Source organism: Tubulanus polymorphus, chromosome 1, assembly GCF_964204645.1.
Source record: "Tubulanus polymorphus chromosome 1, tnTubPoly1.2, whole genome shotgun sequence".
NCBI lineage: Eukaryota > Metazoa > Nemertea > Palaeonemertea > Tubulaniformes > Tubulanidae > Tubulanus > Tubulanus polymorphus.
In genome coordinates, this window is record NC_134025.1 from 11,158,975 (window position 1) to 11,184,709 (window position 25,735).

Sequence of the window (25,735 nt, forward strand, 5' to 3'; positions counted from 1 at the left end):
ATTTGCTTTGAGATTGCACAGTTATCCCTCGAACTTAACCCTAATTTGCATACGCTTTTATGTTAGAAGCCACTTGGAGATAATTTGAAAGAAGTGTACGGCAGTATATAAGTAACAGTTAGATACTGGGCCGTGGCCGTGTCAAGGGGCTTCACTTGACATATCGTATCTCGGCAGAATCTAGTGGGAAAATTGATGACGAAGATTCATACGGCGACGCATGATACGTTCCGAAACTGGTCGCCCTTATAGTATCGGAAAAAACATCTACTATTAATAATTACTCGTTTTTAAGTCCCATTTATGAAGATCCAATTTCGGACTTAATAGATTGGCCTCAGCGATTCCCACGGATATCCGTCTTCATTAATGAAGTTATACATTTTCGGTCATTGATACATCAGGCCAAATCACACCACTCAAATCCATACACACGCTGTATGCACTGCATAACAAGTATACATTGGGTCAGTAATGTCGTAATCAATATTCAAAAGGAAGTACGGTACTTATCTAATGAATTGCATATTCGTTAATGCACATATACTTTGAAACCATCAAAAGCTTACGGTTTAGATTAACAAGAAAAATGAACAACCGTGACAAATACGGACATATCATATTTCATACTTAGATGCAGCGCCAGGTCCATGGCTATTTAGTACAGTTTTTAACGGCAGCTACCAAAACCAAGATCCACAGTGTTGTGATGCCATCAAGCCTGGTTCATTTCCAATTATTTGACCCTGGATTTATTTTGAGACCCATAACTCCATAGTGTTACAGTTTATTTTGATTTTCACATTTTGAATTTCCGCATAAAATAACCGAACAAACCTTCAACCGAAGACTCTGAAGTAAGCCATTTCATTTTCAAGCGTAAGAATCGAATCGAAATAACAATGTAACCGGGCAGACTGGGACTAATGCACTGGTCAATGTTCATTCGTCATATGGTGTAATATTAGATCTCGCAGACCGGGTTCAAATAGATACCCGGTGACTTCAAGGTAGATTTAAGCCCGCCTGGATATGAAGAAATGTGTCATTCAATTCGAGTTTTAATTCAATTCATATATATACAAATATAGTGAATTGAAGTTGTTTAAAGATTTTAACAGCTTCATGAGTTAATCAATATCTGCTTTAAGTCCAACAAAGATTACTGGGATTTTACGCCGTCTTGTATTCGGGATGCAATTTTTCCAATCCGCTGTCTTCCGGCTGTTGTTGCACCTGCGTGCTTAAATAGATTATAAACTTTTAAACTATTATGAAATATGATTATGGCTTTCTCGCTGCGTTCGAGCCATTTATTAAAATTGCCGATGACACAATGTCCAATCAACGTTCGAACCGACGACGATCGATTCGTTACCCAATTAACAATGCATTGAAACAATTAGATTTTAAGAAAGTAAATTTCCTGTCTACCAGTCATTAAGCCATCCGTCGCTAATTACTTCATTATACAGCAAGACAACTTGGTAAAAAATGTGACTGAGGTCTGCGGTGCAAAGCGCCGATACGTGGCGTGGCGCAGACGACACGAATTTGCATGCATGTCATAATTTGTTTAGAACGAAACGGAATTAATGTTTTTGAAATTGATCTAATTTGCAGATGCCGCGACACGACCGCAATATGTTGTCGTTCAGTTCTCTCCAATATTATATCCTAATGGTCATATTTCAATTTTTAAGTTCTATTATAATTCATTAAATGCCATTAACATAGCCTGTTCGTAACGTTGGTCGACCATCAGGTGCAATTTTATGATTATCGTTTTTTCCCCGATCTTAATTCGTTTTCGGTTCGCATTCAATTTCCAGCGTAAATGCATATCTCCGAATGTCGTAGATAATGCGTTTACTCTATCCATCAGAACGAAAGGCTATAATCACTACCGTCGGATAACGAGAAATATTTTTCTATTAATTCTTATAATGATTGACCTAACCTAGCAATGTTGGCAAGGTGGGTGTTATTTTGTCCGAAATATGTTTGAAATAATATCACAACAAATCGTCTTTTGCCACACACGCTGAAAAATAGGCTAAAAATTGTCCCTACCTGAAAAACGAAGCCTTTTCCTTTTCGAAGTCATAGCGACAGATACATGCACGTAACTTTTACAAGACGTAATGAAATACGATGCCTTTTTTTAATCCAACATAGAATTGTAATGATGTTATCCGCCGTGTGAAATACTAACGATGTCGCCCGTTGAAGTGATCTTTCAATGTTGTGAAACATTATCGAACAAAAAGCTCGTCGGTGCCTCTCTTAATGGTCATTGTATTGGCCAAGCAGTGAACTATGACCCAGTCAACCTGTCCGGCGTCGTAAAAAATCATATATCGCGTGAATAGCCCTCGAACACAACTCGGATGAGCTGACCTTCCCGCTGAACTAAAGACATATACGAACGGTTTGGTCAGTAGATACATACAAAGTTCAAGACGTGTACTACGTATATATATGCGCATTATGATAGGATGTGTTTCTGCTAATAAAAATGACTCATGATTTCACCGTAGATTTTTAAAAGCAATTTCGACCGGTCTTCAATGTCCACTGAACACGAGCAGTATTTTGATGGTCCGTGCAACCGTGAATGCGCATCTAAATGACCGGTAATAAATGTAAATCGCCATTTTTATTAGCCAATCGTTGTCGGCAATGACCAAAGCTCGCCTTCGGTCGCGAATATATCGTTTTCTCATCTGACGCGGTTGTAATTTTGTAAATGCCACAGTGGAAACGGTCAAATACGCGCGGTCAAGCCGCCGTTGTCCACAAAGGCCAAATTGTTGATGATGATACCGTCGGATTCACTGTCACTCTTCACAAACACTGATATAATGGTCGTTAATAACGTGTTTGGACAGTATTTTTTTCTTTCGCGGGACGTCTACATACAATACGTCCACCGGGACGATTGTCGTCAATGACCAATGGAATTACAAATGATGGATTATGCTGCCTCGTTGCAATAGATTACAATATTGTTAAAAGAGCATTAGGAGGTCCCGACATGACACTGTTTACGATCGAGCTGGACAGCGGTCATCTCTGTACAAATATCATTGACAACCTCGCGCGATAACACGTGCCGAAATGTAACCCCGGCTATAATATGATTTATAAGACATGTGCTTGTACGGCGGTTGAAAACCGAACACGCTAAAGGGTCACCGCCTGGTTATCATAATCGAATTTTAGTCGGACAGATATATTCTTGTCGGAGAATCGTGTATGCTCGGCTTCGTCGAAAGATCTAATTATACGTACGAGGCCGGAGGTATTGTCCTCACGACAAAATAGCCGCAAAAATGTAACAAAACGAAATGACCGCCATCGATGCATATACGAGGATTGCATATCGGGGTAGATCTTTTACGCGTGATATCCATCTTCGTCCGGAGACGTAATCACGAGGTCTTATAGATTTATCGTTTTTCAAAGTGGCTGCAAAACTGTGATCTAACGAACCAAAATCCCCCACGCCCCCGAGAACCAAAATGTAGGCTACGGGGGGACGTAGAAAACCAGCTATACCACAAGATGCATGACTTGGATAGCAGCGGTCAGATTCCTAAGCTCCCAAAAGCTCCTAAAAACAGTCGGTGTTTGTTGTACGTTTCATTGATAATTGATTTACTCTAGTATTTTTAAGTAATTGTAGAATTGTAGTAATTATTGATCCTCGCTTGCCAACCGTGGTAGGGTTACACTGTCCGCTGCTACATACGTGTTTTAGCACGGTTTCAATGCCAATAGCCTACAAGCTTTTATTGATAAACACAATATTCTCTCATGTAACCAATTCGGTTTTCGAAAAGGTCTCTCCACGTCACATGCTTTAATCGCATTTACTAATTACATCACTGAGAATCTAGATAATGGAAAATTTACTGTTAGTATCATGCTTGATTTAAAAAAAGCATTTGACACTATTGATCATTCTATATTATTAGACAAGTTGTATAGTTACGGAATTCGAGGGGTTGCTCATTCATGGTTCAAATCCTACCTCACTAACCGCTTACAGCAAGTGTCGTTCAAGAACTATTTATCTGATGTCAGTCCCATTCCTATAGGGGTACCTCAGGGTTCCATCTTAGGGCCCTTGCTATTCATTTTGTTTGTTAATGACATCGTTTATTCTTGTAATTTAAACTTTTTACTATTTGCTGACGATACGACTGCCATTAACTCTCATTCCGATCTGAATATACTGCAATCAAATACTAATGTTGAGCTCACTAAACTGTTTAACTGGCTAAACTCCAATAGGCTATCTGCTAATCTGTTGAAAACGAATTATATGCTTTTCCATAAAAAGATCAATATTCTTGATGATATCGACCTTGTAATGGGTAATGTTTCAATAACTAGAAACAGAGAAACAAAATTCCTTGGTGTAATAATTGACGACAGCCTAACATGGAACTCCCACATAAACAAGCTGTGCTCTATTGTTAGCAGAAATATTGGTGTATTAAGAAAAGCACGACGTATTTTTCCTAGATCCGCGCTCATCAAGTTATTCAACGGTTTCATCCTTCCGTATCTACAGTACTGTAATATCGTCTGGGCATCTAATTATGTAACTAGGTTACGACCCCTTATTTTGCTTCAAAAACGCGCTATTCGCATTGCTAGTGGGGTAAATTTTCTAGAACACACTACTCCACTGTTCAAAAAGTCGTATCAACTCAAACTTCAAGACATCAATGTGTTCCAAAATTCTGTACTGATGTATAAATCTGTCCATGTGTTGCTGCCTGTCAAATTGTCCAATAGTTTAATTCGTATTTCTGATCTTCATTCCCACAACACCCGTAACTCTAATCAATTTCGTTTACCTTATTACAGAACCAATATCAGGATGTTTTCTCCTAACATTAATTGTATTAGAGTCTGGAATTCTCTTCCAACTGAACTTCAGCAAGCATCCAACATCGATATATTCAAGCGGAATTTGAAAAGACATATAATAGGATTGTATTAATACTTATCATACTTGTGTTTAACATCATGTCCATCCATTCCGCCAGGGCATTAGGCTTTTTTCATTAAAAGTATACCCCCCTTTGGGGTCCCTTTTTGTCCTTTTTCTTTACTACGCTTTACAGTGTAGAAGTACTTTCTGTAACTTTTCTTTTATGTAATAGTGATGACTGTATTTCTGTATTGTATCTCTTTAGTGAAGAAATAAACTTAGTATATTAAGCTTGATCATCGGACACCGCCGGTGAAATAACTGGCCCCGGATATCGTCTGCATGCAGTGGTGTGACAGATATATTCAAAAAATAAATCAATTTGCACCGTGTTTCTGCAAAGGGGTCTTTGTGGACGCGATAAATTTCCATCACTGCCGGCGACGAGATGACAATGTTTATGTAAGGACTTTTGTCCGCGGAGATTGCCGGTATGTGACCGGAGAATGTAAGAGGTCTGCCGCGTAGCTTTATCAGATATACCACCCCAGTCATCTCTCGACAGTCGGCTAAAGCAATCTTGCTGACTGCTCGTGCGAAAATCTACATCTAATTACACCGGAATGCTCTGTCCGCTGTATTATGATATGTATAAACGGCCGCGAATATGACAATGTTTGATGTTGACATAAACCATGCGATGATTGCGCGTAAATACACAGGATTAACACTTCACCTTGCGTCATGCCGTCGTTTTTGGTGCAGCGATGATTTGACGATATAGGGTGCGAGCAAATAATTACTCTTTTTTAAAAAATCGGTCAACGGACAGAGAAACAGATAGGCATACATATATATGTATATACATCATAACTCGCCCCGTCGAAATGATATCAAATTGCAGATTTCTACCACGCGCAATCCTTTTTATTTCCTACGCGCAGACAAAAAGAAACTCGCCATCAAGGAATTGATGAACGTTTTCTTGATAAAATCTACGAATGTAGCTCATCACGGTGAGTAGTTTAAGTGGCCATTGCGCCGGGGAAAGATTCCGCTGGAAATAATTCATAGATTCAATCATTTTTAAATCCATTAGATCGACGGCAGCGCGCCAGTTTAAAAGAATTCAGAGCCGAAGTCTTGGCAAGAAAATATTTTTCTTGCACAATTTCATCATGTTTGATTGAATTCGGTTGCCCCGTGGCTTAAGCGACGTACAAAACCTGTCACGATCGAAGCGCAGAACGAAGGCCTTCCAAATATTGACTTTTCTCCCGGAATTAAACACAAACTCCACGCGCACAGTTACAATCGTTAGTCGCAGTTTTAAAAACGACCAGAACTAATCAGCGACGACGCAGCAGCAGCAGCGGGAAATACTCGAGAAATATAAATCTGACCAGTAAACCTCGTTCGACTAATGGCGAGCATTAGTGTTGCTTCAAAAACTTGATACAAAATATCAATAGATTTTAATCTTTCGAAATGCGAACGCGCCGGTAAAATTCAACGTTATCGAAGCGCGCCGACGCCGAATAATCGATATCTTTTTGCGCGACGGGTGAGATTTTGATAATTTCTGGATTTTCATTCGAAGACGATTCCGTGAAAGTCCAAAACCATCAACGCGTTGATGACGAAAACGCGGCCACTCGCTATCGTTCTGTTATCGGCGTCGTATTTTCACTTCAACTGACATAAGTACCTGTCAAAATTTCATCATATGTTTTGCTGAAATGCATCTTCCATTTAGATTTTCATCCAGTTTTTAGAAAACCTGCATAAAAACGAATATCGGCCTTCCTGAATAATACGCCTCTGTATATTCAAAGCTGGAACAATCACTCTGATCCATAGCGTATACTGGGATTACAAATTCAACCGAAGCGATGGATATTTCAAGAGGGTCGGAAAATGGCTGCAGCTCGGGCCTTTTAATACTGAAAACAGACTTCAAGTGTAGCATCTAGTAGAAATTCAAACGACCTAACAGCGCGCTTGGATTATAAACTCGCATCCGTCTTGTCATCCCTTGTCTCAAGACCAGTGTTTTAGTTCTCACTGGAGTGCAGCGATTAAAATTCAACAAAAGCATAAGTGCCATCGCCGGTTGATGTAGGAAAACAAGATTATGTGCGAGGAATATTTGCTTCGAAAAATGAAACTTCAAATGTAACGGAGTGGCGTGGTTGTGCTCTTTGATAGATGACAACAAATAACTGAAGCCGAACGAACGTGAGCGAACGCTGGCGCGGTCACCCATTTTCTCAAAACGGATATGAAAATATATCAACAATGTCGAACGAAACGTATGACTATGGGAAATAAATATTCTTAAATCTATGATAATCTTTTATATTATTTTTTGATCTTGATATAGGAATGATAGTCCATCTTTTTCATTTGAAGGATTGAATGATTTCATTTGATTGGATTTATTTGGTGCCCGTTACAACCCTCCCAAACATCTCGGGAACGAACAGGGGTTTTCTTTTGAAATCGGAAATCGCAGTACAGATATATGAAGTTGGATGGTCGGCCAAATGTACATATTTGGAAATTTCGGTTCTGGTCCGTGTTTAAACAATCTTCTCACCAGCTTATGATTTGGATTTGGAAATAACTACATACATTTTCCATTTAAATCTATCCCTGGAGTGACTGGCAATGGCCACTATCTAAGGAACAAATTTGTTGAAATAAAATTTTCACGAAAGGCGTTAAGCCCGCTATTTCCATAAATGTAGAAAACGTTTTTCTTTACGGATCCGCCATATACGTGATCGATCTCATTATCCCGTTTGAATTTTTTACTCGTATAGCAAACCAGTTTTTTTAAACGGCTAATAGTATCAGCTGACCTGCGAGTGCCCTATGGTTTAGACCGTTGGTGTACGTATGTAGCGAGTAAATATATTATTAATCGTGAGAAAAATAGAATGGAACCTTCGCGTGAACCCAGGCGATCCAAAGGAGCAGAAAGAAAGGAAGCTCTATGTACGCATTGGCGCAGCTGCAACTGAACGCTCAGGCCGAAATATGTAACTGCCATAGCTCAGGTAGACGACATAACCGCCAAAGACGAATGGGTTAGAATACAAACTGTCGCCGGTCGACTATTTAGCGTTGAATTTCAGGAACAACTGCCACAAATGTCTATCTTAATCACTTGCGAAACTGACGCAACGGAGACGTTAGAAGAAAATTGGCGGCATTATTTTCCCAACTTTAGTAGTAAGGGAAGGTGCTCGTCCGGTAACTACGTTTTAAATTGAAAACGCCGTGCAAAGATGCTCCGAAACAGCGGTAATACGTATTATAGTCGTTATATAACGGTAATCACCGGGAATATCGGACGAATCGTGTATCTGGCAAGCCGCCGTCGTAAATGTCAAGGTCAAATTGTCGACGCCATCGTCACGTGGTCATAATTTACTATTGGTAGTTGTTTGATAGTATTTGTATTGACCCGATTGATCTGCTATAAAATTCTGAACGATCTCATCGACCATTCATGGTTTCATCTATATCTACTGCCAATGATTAATGAGTCCAGTCTTATACATCCAGTGACTGTATGACTGTTGACTGGTTGGCGAAAAAAAAGACACAGATCGCCGGAGACAACGATGCGCGTATTATACACGGATCACACTACGCTCCAATTGCTCGTCAATTGAGGCTATTGTATAATGCGTACAGAGATCGCGATAGTCGTAGTAGATATCTTTTTATGAACATAGTATTTTGCATCGTAACGCCGACTGCCGCATGAGACCAGCGATAATTTTGACATGACACATTTCGAATCGATGCAAAAGCTATAGATGTAGAAAGATACGGAAGTGTATTGTAAATGAATGCCACGGCGTATGAGGTTTTTTGTCAGTACTGTCTGCATTGCTCTCTGGTCGGTTTCTAATGGCCGACTAATTCTAATTGATCAGATTTAGTGCCGATCGTTAGTGATTAGAGAAAGTCCCTTCATGGTCATTGCCAGGTTTAATTTGTCCAGTAATATGTCAATCCAAGGGTAAGTTGATTAGAGGCAGGATGCCACGTCTTGTACGTCTCGAACCCAGTGAAAATAAGAGAAAAAAAAACAAAATATTACTTTCTTCTTCGTCCAATATATTTTCCTTATTCTTTCTCTTGGATATATTTTACAGTGTGAGATAGATACTCCAGAGAGCAAGCTCCGGATATAAACGGCATGCCCACCTCGAAATAGAAAAAATATCGAACAATAGGCACGTGCTTGTCGTCGACCAAAGGTCAATTCTCAGACTAAGGTTTTCTTTAAAGCTGATTGATATCGGAGCTCGGACAGTGGCCGAACGGCCAGTGGTCACACCGGGGATAAAAAAATGAGGCGCCCTGGGGATCTAACTATTTTTTGTTCCGAAATGAACATCTGGTGGCAAACAATCGGCAGCGTGCTTGGCGAGTAATATGTCATCTGGACGTTTTGCTGGCCACTGACTAGCCAAAAGATGATCAAGCCTTTGTTTGGACGTTTCGGTTTCGAGGAAAACCTTCGTCGGCCCATTAACCGAGGTTTTAGCCATTTTCTTTTGTGAGTCGTACACGAATATCCGACTAAAGCGATAGATTTCGGGGGACGAATCATAAAGAAGAGAAGTGTACAAGAAAAAAAAACAGGCGTTGTTGAATATCCAACCTCTGGCCTGGTTAGAGCTACCCTGGTCGCCTCGTCGGTAGAGTTCGGGTCAGGGTCACGCGATGTATAGTGTGTGTGACAACTCGACAACAGTGGAAACGCAATACTTGCCCCACTTGCGACCAGACTATAGAAAAAAAACCACAGAGCATCACATACGAGATATGCAACCGACGAAAATATGCCCGACCATGGGAAAACGAAGAAATGACGCATGAATAATGAAAAACCTGACCACAAAGAAGAATCTACTATTCTATAGAATAAGTGTGATATGGGCCGATTTGCGGTCGGCTCGGAGCTTGACTTCGCTAAACGCTCGGCAGACTGGTTTTTGGTTAGACGGAAAAACGCCTTTATTTGCAGGTGCAATCGACGGGCAATTTCTTCTAAATATACAACCGGGCCATGGATACAGCCGGGTCGAAAAGGAAGATGTTTCGCGTTGACCTCCTATGATTCTGCTTCGGCCAATTTTTTAATAGTCGTTCTTTGAAAAAAAGAGATAAACATCTATATACGGCCCGGATGTTTAATTGCCATGATTGAATCGTTATCTGGTCGGATTGATGTAGGTTGTGTCCGCAGTGTGTGGGTTCATCGCTAGACTACATAGGCTGAAAGGTCATGTTGTCGAAAAAAATATAGAACGAATCTCGCGCACAAAGGTTCGGCGTTTATCGACAAAAAATGTATTCATTCGTATATGTACAAGGCTGCTCGCCCGCTCCAACTATTAACGCGGCCATTATACTCGGAAATCTATTTCTCAAAGCCAGTCGGTCGCCGTTCTTATTTTCTTCGAAAGCGTTATAGAGAAATTAAACAATACGCTGTCCTAAATACTCGCTGCGAACGCGAACTTTATATTTGAAATGTTGGTCAGCTCGCCAAATAATGTAGTCGTTTTTACGTACTTAAATCTGTATATATCATTTTGAATAATGCCGTTGAGATAAGATTTTTTAAATGTTGACGTCACGCATTGAGAAAGCGACCGCCTACGTCTACTTAATCGCTACACCCACCGAAGGCCTTGTATACACAAATCCGTCCGTGGGCTGATGACCGAAACAAAATCGACTGTTTTGATTTGTTTGAAACGGTCGAAATATCGGCGAACGGCAGCCGTTTTAAAGTGAAAGCTCTGTCGCGCATTAGAATCAGTTCGAAGTGTTTAGATGTGAATTTGAAGTTGTGCCTAGAAGCGATCAACTGGCCAACATTTTACCTATGCACGTTCGTCAGTTAATGATGAGATGTCTCTCTCTCGCTAACGCAGTGACAAGTCACCGTGAACAGTTTAATGAACAGCTGGAGTGAATCTTGAATTTTTGAATCCATAAAAATAATAATTTAAGTCACAGTTGCCATGGAAACGTTCTCCTACTAGAAAGCCTCATTAATTAGAAGGGTCAATAACATATGACATTATTTTCCCCAACTAGCCATATTCGAGCGGTTCTCCAACTTCTGAAATCGACGGCCTTTGATCACGCTTGCATTTCAAGCCCGTAAAACAGCATTAAAATTTTAGAACGAAATTAAAGGCAAGTCTCTTTTGATTAGAGAGAAATGTGCGTTGGCTAGAGTGGTCTTCCTCGACTTAACACGTGTAGATGTTCGTCTGATGATGTTCCCCGGTGCACGGAGTCGAAAATCTAGTTTAAAAAAAAATCGCATTTTGGAGCTTTTAAGACGTCTTAAAGTTTAAGTCGATTTCGTTCGACCGAGGCAAGCGAGCGCCACGCATGGTGGTGGTGTATGTTTTATTTAGAATTGAAGCCGAGTAAGTATACGCGCCGAGAGAAAACGTTATTTTTTTCCCGAAGTGCTACCCGAAACTTTGACGAGTTAATGATCGTTTAATTACGTCATAAGCTCGACCGTTGAGGATACGTAATAAAATGCCCATCTGCCAAACCGAACAACCCGGTACCATAACATAAACGACGGCACGCTGAATTGTAGATTACGATGGCTTTTTACCGAATTTAAAACTGGGTACTGGTTCCATATGACGAAAATACGTAATTTCTTTTTTCCCATCCGTATATTATATCTCTCGCTCAGCGATGAATCGCCCGGTCGTTATATCGCGGAAACGATACGCAAGATGGCCGCCGCGACGTATAGCAATTAAATTTTCAAAGTGGACTGAACTTCAAGGATAAATACACGCCGGCGGTTGCAATTCATCGTGATCAGTTAATGTCCGGTAGCTAGTATTTTTCTACTGTCAGTGTAACTCTTGATGGTCTATTCCGGCGACTAATGAGGTGCGCTAATGGCCGCACAGCTTGCATGCTGCCAGAACGATGTACTGCCCTTCGAAGCATTCATCATGCTTTCTCATCTATTTAAATTTTAATCATGAAATTTTTCAATCTCGCCGCCGATGCGCTGTCCTGACGTAAGTGGCACCCGGTTGCAACGACAAAGCCATTTTGACCAGGAGTGAGTCAGTCGGCTGTAATGACCCAAGGCTGAAGTAGAACACAAAGCACATTAAAATGCAAAGTTTATCGCTCGTCGCAACAGCAGTTACGCAAAAAGACCGTCATTGTTCTGAAAACAAAATGCCCGTCACTGCAGTTAAACCGAATTCGCATCGCCATCAGCAAAAAATCGCCATTTCATTTCACAAATTTTACAAAATGTGGATTAAATCGAACGTAGGGATGAGATTAAGCTGTCAACATTGGTCAAAATAAGATGGAACTAATCCCTCTATGATATTAATGCAGCGACGCACACTTCATCGAAATTAGATATGGCAACAGAAGAAGTCCTCGTAGCTGAATGTTGTAATATCGCGAAGCGCTCTGTACTGCGCTTTAGGACTGATCTATCGTAATCGGTTTGCTTATTCAACCGCGCTGAAAATCGCTTTTACTTAATTTATGCGAAAACTGACCCGGGTCAAGCGAGAAAGCAAGCAATCCCATACGTCCGTTTCGATGGCGATAACAGTCAAAATCTGGTAATCGAAACGAAGGAGTTTAATCCGGGGCCGGAGTTAAAAGGATCTGTACTGCGACTGCTCGGGGTTACGTTTCTGCCGCAGATGGCCATAGTTTTAATCCCTAAGATCCTGGCGCTGTCAGAACCAACGGACGCTCAAACCAACGTTCGGAACGCCGGCGACTCGTATTGTAATGGCAAGGCGGAGCTTGTCGAAAATCTCTCCTCGCAACAAATGCATCCTCGGTGTGAACTGTCTCTCATATGATAATTGAGATACGATTTTCATTTAATGTCCAGTATATCTGACCGCGACCGTCTCGATATTTTCGACCAACGCAAAACGACGACGGTCGTCTCCTGCTTTCAGCCGCCGAGTTACGTGACCCCGAGGTCAACGATGAGACGAGAGTCTAATCTATTTTGGTCAATTTATAGCCGAGTGTACATACGGATCCGCTGTTGACCAGGTTATTTTCTAATAACTCTGCGCGCGGCCATCTCGTTCCGGGGAAAATTATACGCCGAAAAATGATTTATATTGTATAATCGCCGCATGATTGCAGGACCGCCATTCAAGTTTAATCAGGTTATTCCAGTTACGATAGCATCATCTACAGCCTGGTTCGTCATAACACGCATTATCGCCCCGTCGAGACCACTGTCCACTATTTGATTTAATTACCAAGCGCCAAGTTTGCCAACAAGCAATATGGCTGCGATGGACCCCAGAGTCATCAGCAACGATCGTCGAATACACCTCGGCCGTGTATATGGTCAGCGTATTCGGTCGTATTATTTTTGCTCGGGTATAGTTTTTTTTACGCGAGAAATGCCAGAAACTATATCGGTCATAACGGATGGATAATATAATTTTCATCCCCGGGTTAAAAAGGTGGCTTATGAGTCCGAGGCTATCATAGTATATACCATCCAGTGATTGTATTTGAGTTTTCTTTTTTCAAATGTACAAACCGTTGCGTATTTCTGAATAAAGATTAAAAATGCTGGTATTTTTGTTGTTGGTGATGATGATAGGGAACGAGTTCTGAGGGCAGTGACTATGGCCGTAGTTTGCACTACGTGTAAACGTTTGCGGCCAGCGTTGTTAATGCATCCATATGATTCTATTATTATTTTGCGAATCGAGCCATTCAAATTTAGACGATCGTCTATTCCGTTCTTTCGAATATAAGTAGTATACTTTCCGCATGCGTCACGTGTTTCAACAAATCGCGCCCCGGAGGGATACGGGGCCGGATTGAACGACCGACAAGACTACGACAACTCGGAACAATGGCTACCGGCTCAGTCTACACGGGTCATATTACTACGTATATATTATTCCCATTCAGGAGTCCGAATAGTATAATACAAGATTGTATTTTTTTCAGCTTGACAATTGATGCCAATTTAATTCCGATTTACAGCAATTGCGCGTCTCTACATATGTGCATAGTTCGCATATATGAAGTGGCTTTAAGTTGATTGTGCCGAAGGTTCGGCTAATATCCGACCGTTCGCAATCGTGATACCAGGCGTCGCCGAACATATTGGAGAACAATGACTCTTTTCTTCGCAGGATCACACACATTAAAATTTTATACGTATACGGTAACGATATATTACGATCAATTTCCGAAGAAATTAGCGACTGCGACCTTGATATATAAAAATAGTCGGCGATGAAATGCATATTTCATCGCGGCGGATATGAAGTAGCGTTCGAACACACGTCGAATTTAATGAATTTATTAGATCTTTAATTTTTCGAGCAGATGCCTGTATAAATATGAATTCCGATCGGGGCCACCACTTCGTCGTATATGCCCCAGGAGATCAGTAAGGTTTATTCGGGTAGATTATTTCACATGCGATAGTCGTTCACACCGGTATTGGCCAGCGAAAAATTCTCGGACAAAAATGATCTGTATCCATTTCGTTCATTAATCAGTGCCAGATAAGTCGGCAGTCGTTTTTCATATGTATAACCCCAGCGATGGGTTATTAATCCCTCATAACCAAGTTTGCAAGAGATTATGGATGCATTTGACCAGTTCTGGCTATGACAAATTAGTGGTGCTGAGGGGACAACAGTGTTTTTGTAATTAATGGTCGACGCGATCGGAGGAGAAAGTGATGAATCAGGATGCGCTATACACGCGCAGCCGGGATGCGATATTAATTAATATAAAAGGTGTATGTCGATATGGCGATGGCAAAAGAATGACCCCTAAACGCCGTAAATACGACACGCCGATTTATCGAGCGAGGTCTGGGAACCCAAACGCAAGGAATATCGTACGTAATAGTAACTCGTTTATTCATCTCGAACGTAGCGACGAAATTGATAGATTTCAACAGAGGGAGTGGTGGACAGGACAGACGAAGGAGAGATGAGAGAGTGAGGGAGTGAGGGGAGTGTATAAGAGAGGCAGAGAGCCGTGTCAGGCAAGAGAAACGATATCTGTTATTGCCATAAAAAATTATCTTACTAAAACAATAATTTGAGAACGACACATATTCGCTCCAAAATTACGCCTTCGAATATGAATCTTAACGAATCCAACAGTCAAATTTCACTCCCAAATATGTTGATTCAGATAATGTTTATCGCGCATTGCTCCAATTTCCTGGAATATACACACTTGACCGTCGCCCTTTCGGTTTTTATGGCTGTATCGGTCATAATCACACTGGCCTTTGGTTTCAATCACTTTTTATATTGACGCCACGTACAGCGAGTTATTAGTCCCTCAGTACCAATATTTTGTCTTCAACTAGCCTTATTTCAAAGTATAGACTGATTGGCCTGCGGAAGTCATCTCGCAGTTTCCTTTATATTATTCAGTGTCTCTCGACAATGAAATGTGTCATTTCGTTTTATCCGAATTTTTATCAACATTTGTTTTACGTGTTCTAAAAACGTCCCCGTAGGCGTTAAGGACAATAAACGACACTCCTATGGATAAGGTTGGTTAATATTTTAAATGTGGTCAGTTCATCGCGTGACATAGGGCCGAAGGTATTCGTTGAACAATAAACGGCTAGGACTAGTCCCGTAACCACGGGAAAGCGGGTACCAAAAGTTCCCACGACTTAACGCATACTCGTTCGGTGACCAATCGCCGATTTTTTTCTAAACGTCGCCTTTATTGTAATCGAGACGAGGATGTTTCGTTGAAAAATGTGATCATATGGCGGAATGCTGTTTATTTACGAGCGCTAGTCAAACCGAACTGGGTCAGTGTTTTAACGGCCGTTTCGAGTGACCGCATAATGGCACTCTGATGGGTGCATTCGGGACGACGGCCGCACAATCGAGGTCAAACTGAAATGTATATATAGACGTCAGAGAAACGGAAATGACAAAAATTCTGCAATGATAAATGAGTGTGTGTATATTGTTTGCAATTCAAGCAGTATCAACAAAACATGTGGATTCGTTTACACCTGCCATATTCGGCGAAACTGACCTGTTAAAAGGTGCATAATAAAAATAACGCGCTGTTGGCCTTGTCTAAATATACTGATCGTATCAGATAAATTTCGTTTGTAATCATAAGCGACATATTTCATATTCCCACCGCAAAAAAATAGATGGACACGTTTAGAACCATATTGGTAAACACGTATATATGCATATAATATTCGCACAAAAACCTTCATCAGTTGGACCGTTTGCAGAGTGATCGATAGAATTACAGTAAAATATATTTTCCAGGAGTGTAAAATGACCGACGGTTCCAAAGTTCGAAATAAGAAGACACACCACAGATAAGTAGTTCGGGCCATCTTGATTTAGCGCTTAACCTCTTTGGCAATCTCTATTTGGTTCCAGAGGCCCGCTATCGCGAGATCACGAACAACGCCGTTTCAGGACTATGGACAGTGGACAGAACCATAAATCAGCCGTCCTTCTGATAAAACAGTACTTGAAAAACCGAATGCATATTATGCAAACAGAATGGGCACAGTTTAATATGGGTCACGTATGGGAACACCCGGAAGGACGGAGCGTGTTTGTTTTTTTCTGTTGTTTGAAAAAAATGTCTTCGTCGCGACTTAATCTCGTTAATCCGACTTGATAAATATACACTTGCCATCGTATTTGTCGTGTCTGGTCGTTCTTGCAGATTAGGAGTGGGCGCCGATTTTTAAATTTCAATTGAAAGTACAAACATTTCCTCGGCGTCAATTACGGCAGCGTCTTTGGCGGCTGCTCCGAATGTCGGCTTGGGTCAATTCTCGTACGAGACAATCTCAGTATTTTTACGCTATAAATTTCGCTCGCCGTCGCTCGTATGTCCACCGAATCAATGAATTGACTGACATCCAATCTTAGTGAATGACTGGCGCAATCAAAACTCAACCCAAAGAGGAACTACTAGCATCGTTTATATATAGGCTACGGATTTAGGTAGAACAAGTTGTATATATGACACGACAGCATCGTGTATGTATAAAAGGAAGTGATTGATTTTTCAACGGCGTTTCACTTCCGTATTCTGTCATTAAAGTCAAAATGGCCGTCTGGTAATGCTATGATGCGACCGCGAAAAAGCTACAAGCAAAACCTTCAGTTCTAAATACAGACTACGTCGACGAAAATGCTGGTCCACTCCAGCCATGCTACATTCCAATGCATCAGCCGTGCGGCCTTAAGGACGTTCAAGCTCTTCTGCCTCAGTTGTCAACGATTGCAGGTGCAAACCACGACCTATAAGCACCAGTTCAAAACGTGTACGCTACAAACAAAAAAACTGGCCAGAATACCCTTACACACACACACACACACATCGAAAAAATAGCTATACACACAACAAACGTCGATGGATGTTGAATCATTCCGAAAAAGATTTCTAATAAAGGCCAAATACGGCAATGTTGTTTCTATGTATATACGCATATCCTCACCCTAAGGGTTAATTACGTTATAAAGAAAACGCGCCATATGCTGGCCAAGAGTACCCGGGCTTAATATTCTCGGTCTAAAAGTTGTAGAGTGGGAATTCACGTTAGAATCTGTGTTAATTATTTAGACTCGAGGGCTTTTCGAGAAGACTTGAAATTCGTAACGATGTGTGTAAGCAAAGCCCTGATTATAACAAAAAGAAACGTAATAGTCCCGGCCATTACTATTGCATGAAAGGTCTGTTTTTAGATTTAGATCCAGAGAAAAAATTCAAACATAAAAGCGACAACTACGAATCAACAAGGACTGCAGTTTCAGATGCGGAGCAAAGTTCTGCATTGGCCATCATACATTTTAATGAAGCAGGCGCGAGAAATGTCATTTTCGCAATGTGTCTTGAATTTTGACAGCGCGAGAATAAAGAGTAAACTTTAATCAAACCGCGATCAAACCGATCGCTGTCGCAAAGATTCCGAGGTATGTTTGATTGCCGTGATCACCGTTTGCGAAGTAGCTTTCCAATGCACGCTGCACAAAGAATGCGAAATTTAGCCGCTGCTGCAGAAAAACGCCGCGGCTATTTTCAATTTCAGCTATTTGATGGATCATGGTCAATGAAATGAAGTTTTAAGATGGAATTTTATCTGGTTGTGGAATATGATTCATCGCAGCAATGAACGATCAATCAGCCGTGCGCACTACGACAAAGATCCACATATGAAAAACGAAGATGGCTCGATCGGTTGATAGCCGCGGCTGATGAAGACCCGATGTATATGGTCATCAAATGAGTTGTATATAATAATTGCAACTTATAAATATATATATATATATATATATATATATATATATATATATATATATATATATATATATATATATATATATATATATATATATATATATATATATGTATATATATATATATATATATATATATATATATATATATATATATATATATATATATATATATATATATATATATATATATATACTTCCTTCCGAAGGTCGGAGCTCAAACAGTCTTAAAATAGTCTTATATACGACACCATATAATGAAAAAAGTATTTCCATTCAAATGGCGACAATCTGTCCGTCACATATATGAGACAGCAGACGTCGGATTGTTTGGTGCCCTTTGCTTCAAAATACTGACGGCTGGTCACGAACAAAAGAAGCCCGGATCCGACGATATATACAGAGTATGTAAAAAGTGTCTCAAATCTGCAGGCACACACCACAGACTCGATTCTTGTATAGGGGCGATCACAAAGACGAATTTTCGGGAAATGGGTTGGTTCCTCCTCGTATAGAAAAAAAAGCTAGGCGATTTTGTATCTTCTGAAGGCGACATGTGATGTGTATATATACGCGTATCCAGGTCCACATTTTGAGGTTTATAAACGAGTAATTGGCAACGAAATACAATATGGTTTTGATGTCGATGGTTTCAGCGAAAAAAAAAGATGCACTGTCATCGCATTTCCTCGAAACAGAAGCAAGTTTCGCGCACATGTATGTGTATCCAGATGAAAAAGCTAATAATTTGCCCATCGGATATAATATATAGAATAAAGATGAACTTAATACTATATACTGGGGATCGATTCGGCTTTGATCCGACGGCAGTTGCAAGTTAGTTTTAATGTTCTAGGTTTGATCTATGTCAACCAATTTATGCACTTAAACGGAAGTGTCGATTTTTTCTAAACTGCCATGACGTAATAACTATGTTTGCGCCCAGGGCTCAGCTGAGCCATAGGCCAACTACACAGCATCGCGACTTTGAAGTGCATATTTTGTATATGTCTACTTTACAAGCGCATTGACAGTATATACGTGGATATTGATCACGAATGTGCGGTGGATTTGCATCCGATTGTCTGAATATAGAAAATGACATCATTCGAAGATATGATCAGATTGTCTTGGTCACTTGTCAACTGATAAAAAAAGAAGTCAGTTTAAAGGCGGGGAAGAAATGGGTGCGTCGAGCGAAACGTTACATGTCGAACCATAGTTCATTCAGAACGCTCGATAGAATGATTCTTTTAATGTTATTCTATAAACATCTGTATAACCACTACCGCTGACTCGACGGTCAAAATCGGTGGTGTCAAAAGATTTTGAGGTTTGGGTTATTCAAATTCAATTCTTATACATACATAATATTTGTTTATTAGTTGATCTCTTGATATATGTATGTATCGATGGAGCGGAGGGTTGATATTTAGCCCCCGGTGTACGGATATTTTTGAACCGGTATAGTGTAATTGCGCAGCAAGCTGTGGAGATTGCGAACAAACGCGCACTGTGGCGACATCATGGGTGCTCGACGCACGTACATGTAATAGCAGATACACATGTCTACTTCATTATCCGAACGCATTTTTTTCACAGCGTTTACAATATAGTGGGCAGGCTACGTACCGTACGGTTCGTATACGACTAGTCTTAAAACGACGCAAGTAGGTCGTGTCAACGAGGGTCATCGAACCGGCTTATAACAACGTACTGCATCTATACTTAGAATATATTCGTACGTGTGTGTACAATAATGTAATTAAAAAATAGGAAAAAACCCTTGGCGACGAATTTTTTTAAACGCACGTCGTGACTCGTTTCGGACGACACATAGTTATACCGTATACGTACGTATGTAAAAGCTATCAGGAGTGGATTTTCGTGAATGAACGAACTCATCTTATAGTTATACGCGAATATAGGCCGATAGTCTACTGGAAAGTGAAATAAACCGAACGCGACTTAATAGACGCGCTGGACTGGTTTATTTCGATCTGATTTTCGCTCAATAGGTTATTAAACTACGAGGATGTTCTTCTTTACTACTTGGCTTAAAACGTCCGTGTAGCGCTAACTCTTGGCGCGACTCTGAGACGTTTCCACCGTTCGTTCTTTTAATGTGAAAGTAAACAGAGAAAATGCACACGGAAAAGCTATACCGGCGTTTTCTTCTAAAAATACATATAGGTACTTGGCCGATGCTAGCACGGTTTATAAGAATATGCAGGTCTATTTTTCCCCTTGCGGATAAGCATACTTCTGACCCAGCTACGAGCCATTCAGTAGGCGTCGGTAGTAAAAAAAATCGAGCCTCTATTCAAGACTTCATTGGAAATCATGATCGCATTAAAATAATCATGATCTTTTGAATGCCGATATTTTGCCCTTAGCAGTTTGCTGTTAACGCAGAGAATTTACATCGAAATACATATCTAATACACGAGAATATAGAGATGATTCGATATGCCAATTTTTGACGTCAAGGGTATACATAAATCACGATCTGAACTCGGAATAATTCGTGAGTTGACGTCCAAACGCGCGACCCAGGCCTAGCGGTACTGCCACGTAGCAGCAACGTTTAAAAGGTGATTTCCAAAATGCTGCCGTCACTTCACCGAATTCAATACGCGCTAGTCTACTATCGGAATGCCAGAAAAATAACGAGCTATCGCGTTAATCGATAATATATGCTAATTTACAACATCTAATCATAACTTGAGAATGAAACTGTTAAAACTGGAGATTGAATTTTATGGGTGCACGAATAACCGTTTGAATTATAAAAGTAAAAACAAAATGCGCTAACAGGTGCGCGCCGACACCGTCAAAATTTTGGTCAACTGTTTAATCTAATCGGAGTCGATGTCAACAAATAACGAACAAAATCATATTTCGGTCTTGTGATTTTTGTCGTACTTTTGATATTCTACGTTCAGTAAAATTCGCGAAAATGTTATCTTTTTCGAAAAAAAACCGCCAAGTCTGACAAACGTAATGCATACTACTACGATAATGGTGAATAACTGAATGACCGATGCTAAAATTATGCCCGATATACGAGAAAAAACTGTCCGCACCGACGAAAAAAATCAAAAAGTACAAGAAAATATATTTTACACTCACTTTCGTCGGTTACAATTCTTTGTTGTGGTTTTTCCTGCTTCCTCCTCGACATTTTGGTGGAGCTACCATTGAATCGTGTCCCTTACACGTTTACATTGGACAAAGAACAACAACCAACATGGCTGCCGCTGAGCGTGGCATGACGGGTAAAATATCCAAGCACCTGCTGCATTCGGTCCGTCGCGTAAGTGTTTTGGCACTCGTTTTTTTCAAGAGGTCATTTTACTTGAGCCAACGCCTTTAGTAGTAGTTTCAGTTCACTTCGCTTCGCACCGCGCACAACGAACGCCGCCGTCTCTCAGCCAGAGCTGCATTCAAATGCGGGAAAAACGTTGAACGAACCCGTAAATAGCAGGCTTAAAAAATCGATGAATAAAAACTGACCGTGCGGCACAGAGCGTTGCGCGAAATCGGCTCGCTAGGTCATTAACGAGTAATATATAGATCTATCCATTAATAGCGCCAGCGTGTATTTTATGCTGGATATTTTAAGAGAAGCACGCGATAATATGTTGTTTTAATTCGGCCAACGTGACCGATGGCGATAACGATTCGTTCGTGAACTTCCCGAATGCTGATGATAACAGAGAAATCCTATTTCAACGTTAAGAGACCAACAGGCATACTCTAAGGGAGTACAACACTAGTTAAGTGTCTAGTGAACGCAATTTATTAAGTCGAAATATAATCTACGGCTGAGAAAAGTACATAGCAACATAATTGTGATGGACAGCTGATGAAACGGTAAAAAATGCATCGATGCGCTAGCGCCATCTGGGATTAAAAAAATCAAGTAAAATTTCAACCGCGTAACGGCAAGCTTTTCAAAATGAAATTGAGAATTGCGTATTGTACGTTTTGGTGGTTATAACTGAGATGGACAATGTACTGAGCTACTCGGGTTTACACAGGATTTAACAACTGCAACGTGTTTTAGAAAAATAAGGTTGAAGATTGAAAATATATACATATTTGTTGGCAAATATGTATTCCAATACCGGTATCTGTTATGAAATTTGATGAATATACATGTCCATCTATCTATCACGCTGTCCTTATTTAAAACAGAGAAAAGATACCGTAAAAAGGAAAGCCATTAAAGACAATACTTGAGTTTTCTTCAAAATGAAACTCGAAGATAGAAGTAGATTCGTCGAAGTCGATGTCACCTTGTCACGCTTGATATGCACGGACGTTACAAATGGTCATTACGATTATCATGAGCTCTCACAGAAACGAATAGGCTGGCTATTCACCTTATAGGCTACGCTTCATTGACGGTAGTCTAATTCACATCTTAAATACGATATGGATACACGTTAAAACTCTGCATACGTTTTGAAGCGAATGGGTTTGGATAATGACGGATCTTCCCCAAAACCAAGAATAGTTTCAAATCAATAACTAATAACAAACGTATTTTATCATTTATGCTATTACATTTTTTGTTGTTCGCGATCATATTTCAGTTTGTGTATGGAACAAGCGCATGTACTAGAGCGGCACTTCATCGCGTGCCGCATCCATTAAACTTCTTTCAACGATAGCATCGCCATCTCTCGTTAAATTTCAAAAGTTGATTTTTTAAACGGAAGTAGCAGGTTTCGGCGCGTATACCGTTCAACTTCAAAAATCGTTGTCCGTTACGAATTAGCGCAGTCCGTCAAATAGTCCGCGGCGGTCGGTTACTGTGCCGCGGAGAATACATCTCGTAGTAAGTTTGCTTATAAGATGACCAACCGTCTGGTGAAACCGCTAATTATATCTCATGTTTCTCGGAGCGTTTCATCTCGACGACAGGTAATATTTCACCAAGGCTGGACAGAGCTATCAGCCGCTGGCGACCGATGTCCGTCGAGACTCGAATTTGGACGCATACTCTTCGTGACTAGGTTGTGCGATTCGGCTTATGAAAAGAATTGCATTTTATCAACGTAGGCTATCATTCTGTCTGGGGATGTACGAAGTCACTGAAGTAGATTTACATGTGTATCGAGATCCGTGCTGCGTGGCCAACGGAGACCAACTCGACGCAAAATGCCACATTCTGACAAGAACTGGACGACGATCACCAACTGATACTATGATGATTAGATATTCTTTATTGAAAGCATGTAAATATGTATGTCATTCATTGAAAAATATTGTTTCCATCCTACTAGCAATTCTGTCACCAAATTGTGACTTTCCGAATGCCGGACAACACCGTTTGTTACTTGGGTGCCAATGGCCTATGCGTTGGCATTAAATTGCTAGAATGAAGTAATGCGCCCAAGTAGCGCTCATCCTCATTCTAGATAGGAATACAACTTACTATATATACTTACTGGGTGCATATACCATGATGATAACAATCAGTTTCAGTTTAGTTTCAATTTATTGCTCCGCAATTAATACTTAATGCACAGAGCATAGAGTAGTTTACAAAATAATAACAACAACATAATACACTTTTAATACAAAAAAGATACAAGATAGAATATCATGGCTTTAAACATATGATAATAAACCCTTTTTAACAAATATTGCTAAATTACTCAAGGCTTTACCTTTAGAATTTAAAAGGCGTGCGAATTGGTCTGGTAATCTCCAAAAACAAGGGTGGATTAATTTTAGACGTAAATCCGAAAAAATATGTACAATTTAATAGAAAATGTTTCTCGTCACCAACAACAATATCACTTGCATCTGAAGCTACGGCAAAATTATCTAGAGCGAAAACGTCCACCAGGTCAGCGACCAAAACACGCACTGTGTCTTTATTATGTGTATGGTAAATACCAATACTGATACAGCAATTCCGAGAGACGGTGTGGAGAGCTTCTAGCATGGGCCATTCTATAGCACCGGTCAATTTTTGCCACCACTGAACCATATCGCATGGCGACGTATATCGTCGACGTCCGACGTCCCCTATATACATTAATGTAACAAGAACAAAAAAACAATATACACAGCGACACAAATTTATTTCCAAAAAACGCTTGAACGAGCATAGTGAATCACGGGTCAGTATATGATTACATCTCGATTTTCTCTTTCGCCAATTACTGGTGGTCATCAACGTAAATACATGGACTATTACGGTCGGATTAGACATTTTTCCCTGGCTATTCGAGTCGGGTTTTATGACCGTTCACTGTTATTTTCCCTTGGCTGGGCAGCGCGGTAATGAATGATTCTCTTGATAGTTGTAACGTCCATTACTCCGCTATTACACAATTATCCGCTTTGCTTTCGTACTGCGCCAAATGACCAAGCTACTCGATGCGCTCCCTCGGTTGACCACTTGACCCTCATTTATAAAAAAAGTAAACACATTTGTCCGCATCAAGGTTCCGCGTTTACTTCTACAAACTCGCTTCTCAATTTTTATTTTTCCAGACATCACGTCATGCTTTTTGACCAGCTTCTATAGAGTTAGCCGAGAAAGATGTATCAAGCAATAATCATATACATGTATATGAAAATATTCCTATTTCAAAACTATGAGCACTTGATATACGTGTATCTAGAAATATCTAGTGTTTTGGAGATTTTAAATCCTTGACCTCGTGGTCGCCCGCCATATTGATTTTTTTATGTTGATAGGTTGTCGGGCTGTCCACGCATTTTGAACCGAATGATGTTATCAGCCTGTTTTGCCCGTGCTCCATGGTTACCGTATCGCCGTTTACCTTGATGTAGCGTCGACAATTTTATACTCATCCGATAATAATAGTACATTATTTTTAGATCAATAATGACTCGGATTCAGTAGTGACCCTTTGTGCAGATAGCCAACAATTAATTCCGCGTCGCTGTAGCGAGTATGATGTCGACTCTTTTTTTAAAGCCAGTCAGCTAGCCACGCCAACAAAAAAGCTATAATTCAATGAGTGGACATACAACCGACGAAATCAATGCTAGTTATTGAACAGGCGTGTGGGGAGTATTGTATTTGCGACTAGCCAGCATCGCTAATCACAAAAACACGGCCAGAGCGGCCTTTAATTACGCGGACGTCAATGGAGTTTATTGTGAGCTTGCAGTAGCGCTGCAAAACACCTCAAACAGGTCAGCAAGACTAGTAATTAGATTTTTTTTTCTGGCATCCAAACCGTTGCGGACCGTCCGTGAAAATGGGAGTAGAGAACACTTGACTACGTATGCGGATAGTTTCGTTACGGCACGAACTAGCCACACTTGATAGCGACCCTGCATGCAAAAACGTCGCAAATAAACGCGACATATTGGCAAATTCATGACTAAAATGCCATCTCGAGATGTTGCGCTCAGTTTGCGAGCCCAT

At 40.4% G+C, this 25,735-nt stretch overlaps 1 protein-coding gene across 1 annotated transcript in view; it reads right to left on the minus strand.

Moving 5' to 3' along the window:
* The window catches only part of LOC141903164 (BCL11 transcription factor A-like), a 138,695-nt gene extending 117,142 nt beyond the window's left edge, over window positions 1–21,553 (minus strand). Inside the window, exon 1 of the mRNA XM_074791184.1 lies at window positions 21,445–21,553. Within this exon, the coding sequence (XP_074647285.1) occupies window positions 21,445–21,496 (52 nt within the window). The 5' untranslated portion in view covers window positions 21,497–21,553. The remainder of the gene's footprint in view (window positions 1–21,444) is intronic.
* Between the last annotated feature and the right edge of the window lie 4,182 nt (window positions 21,554–25,735).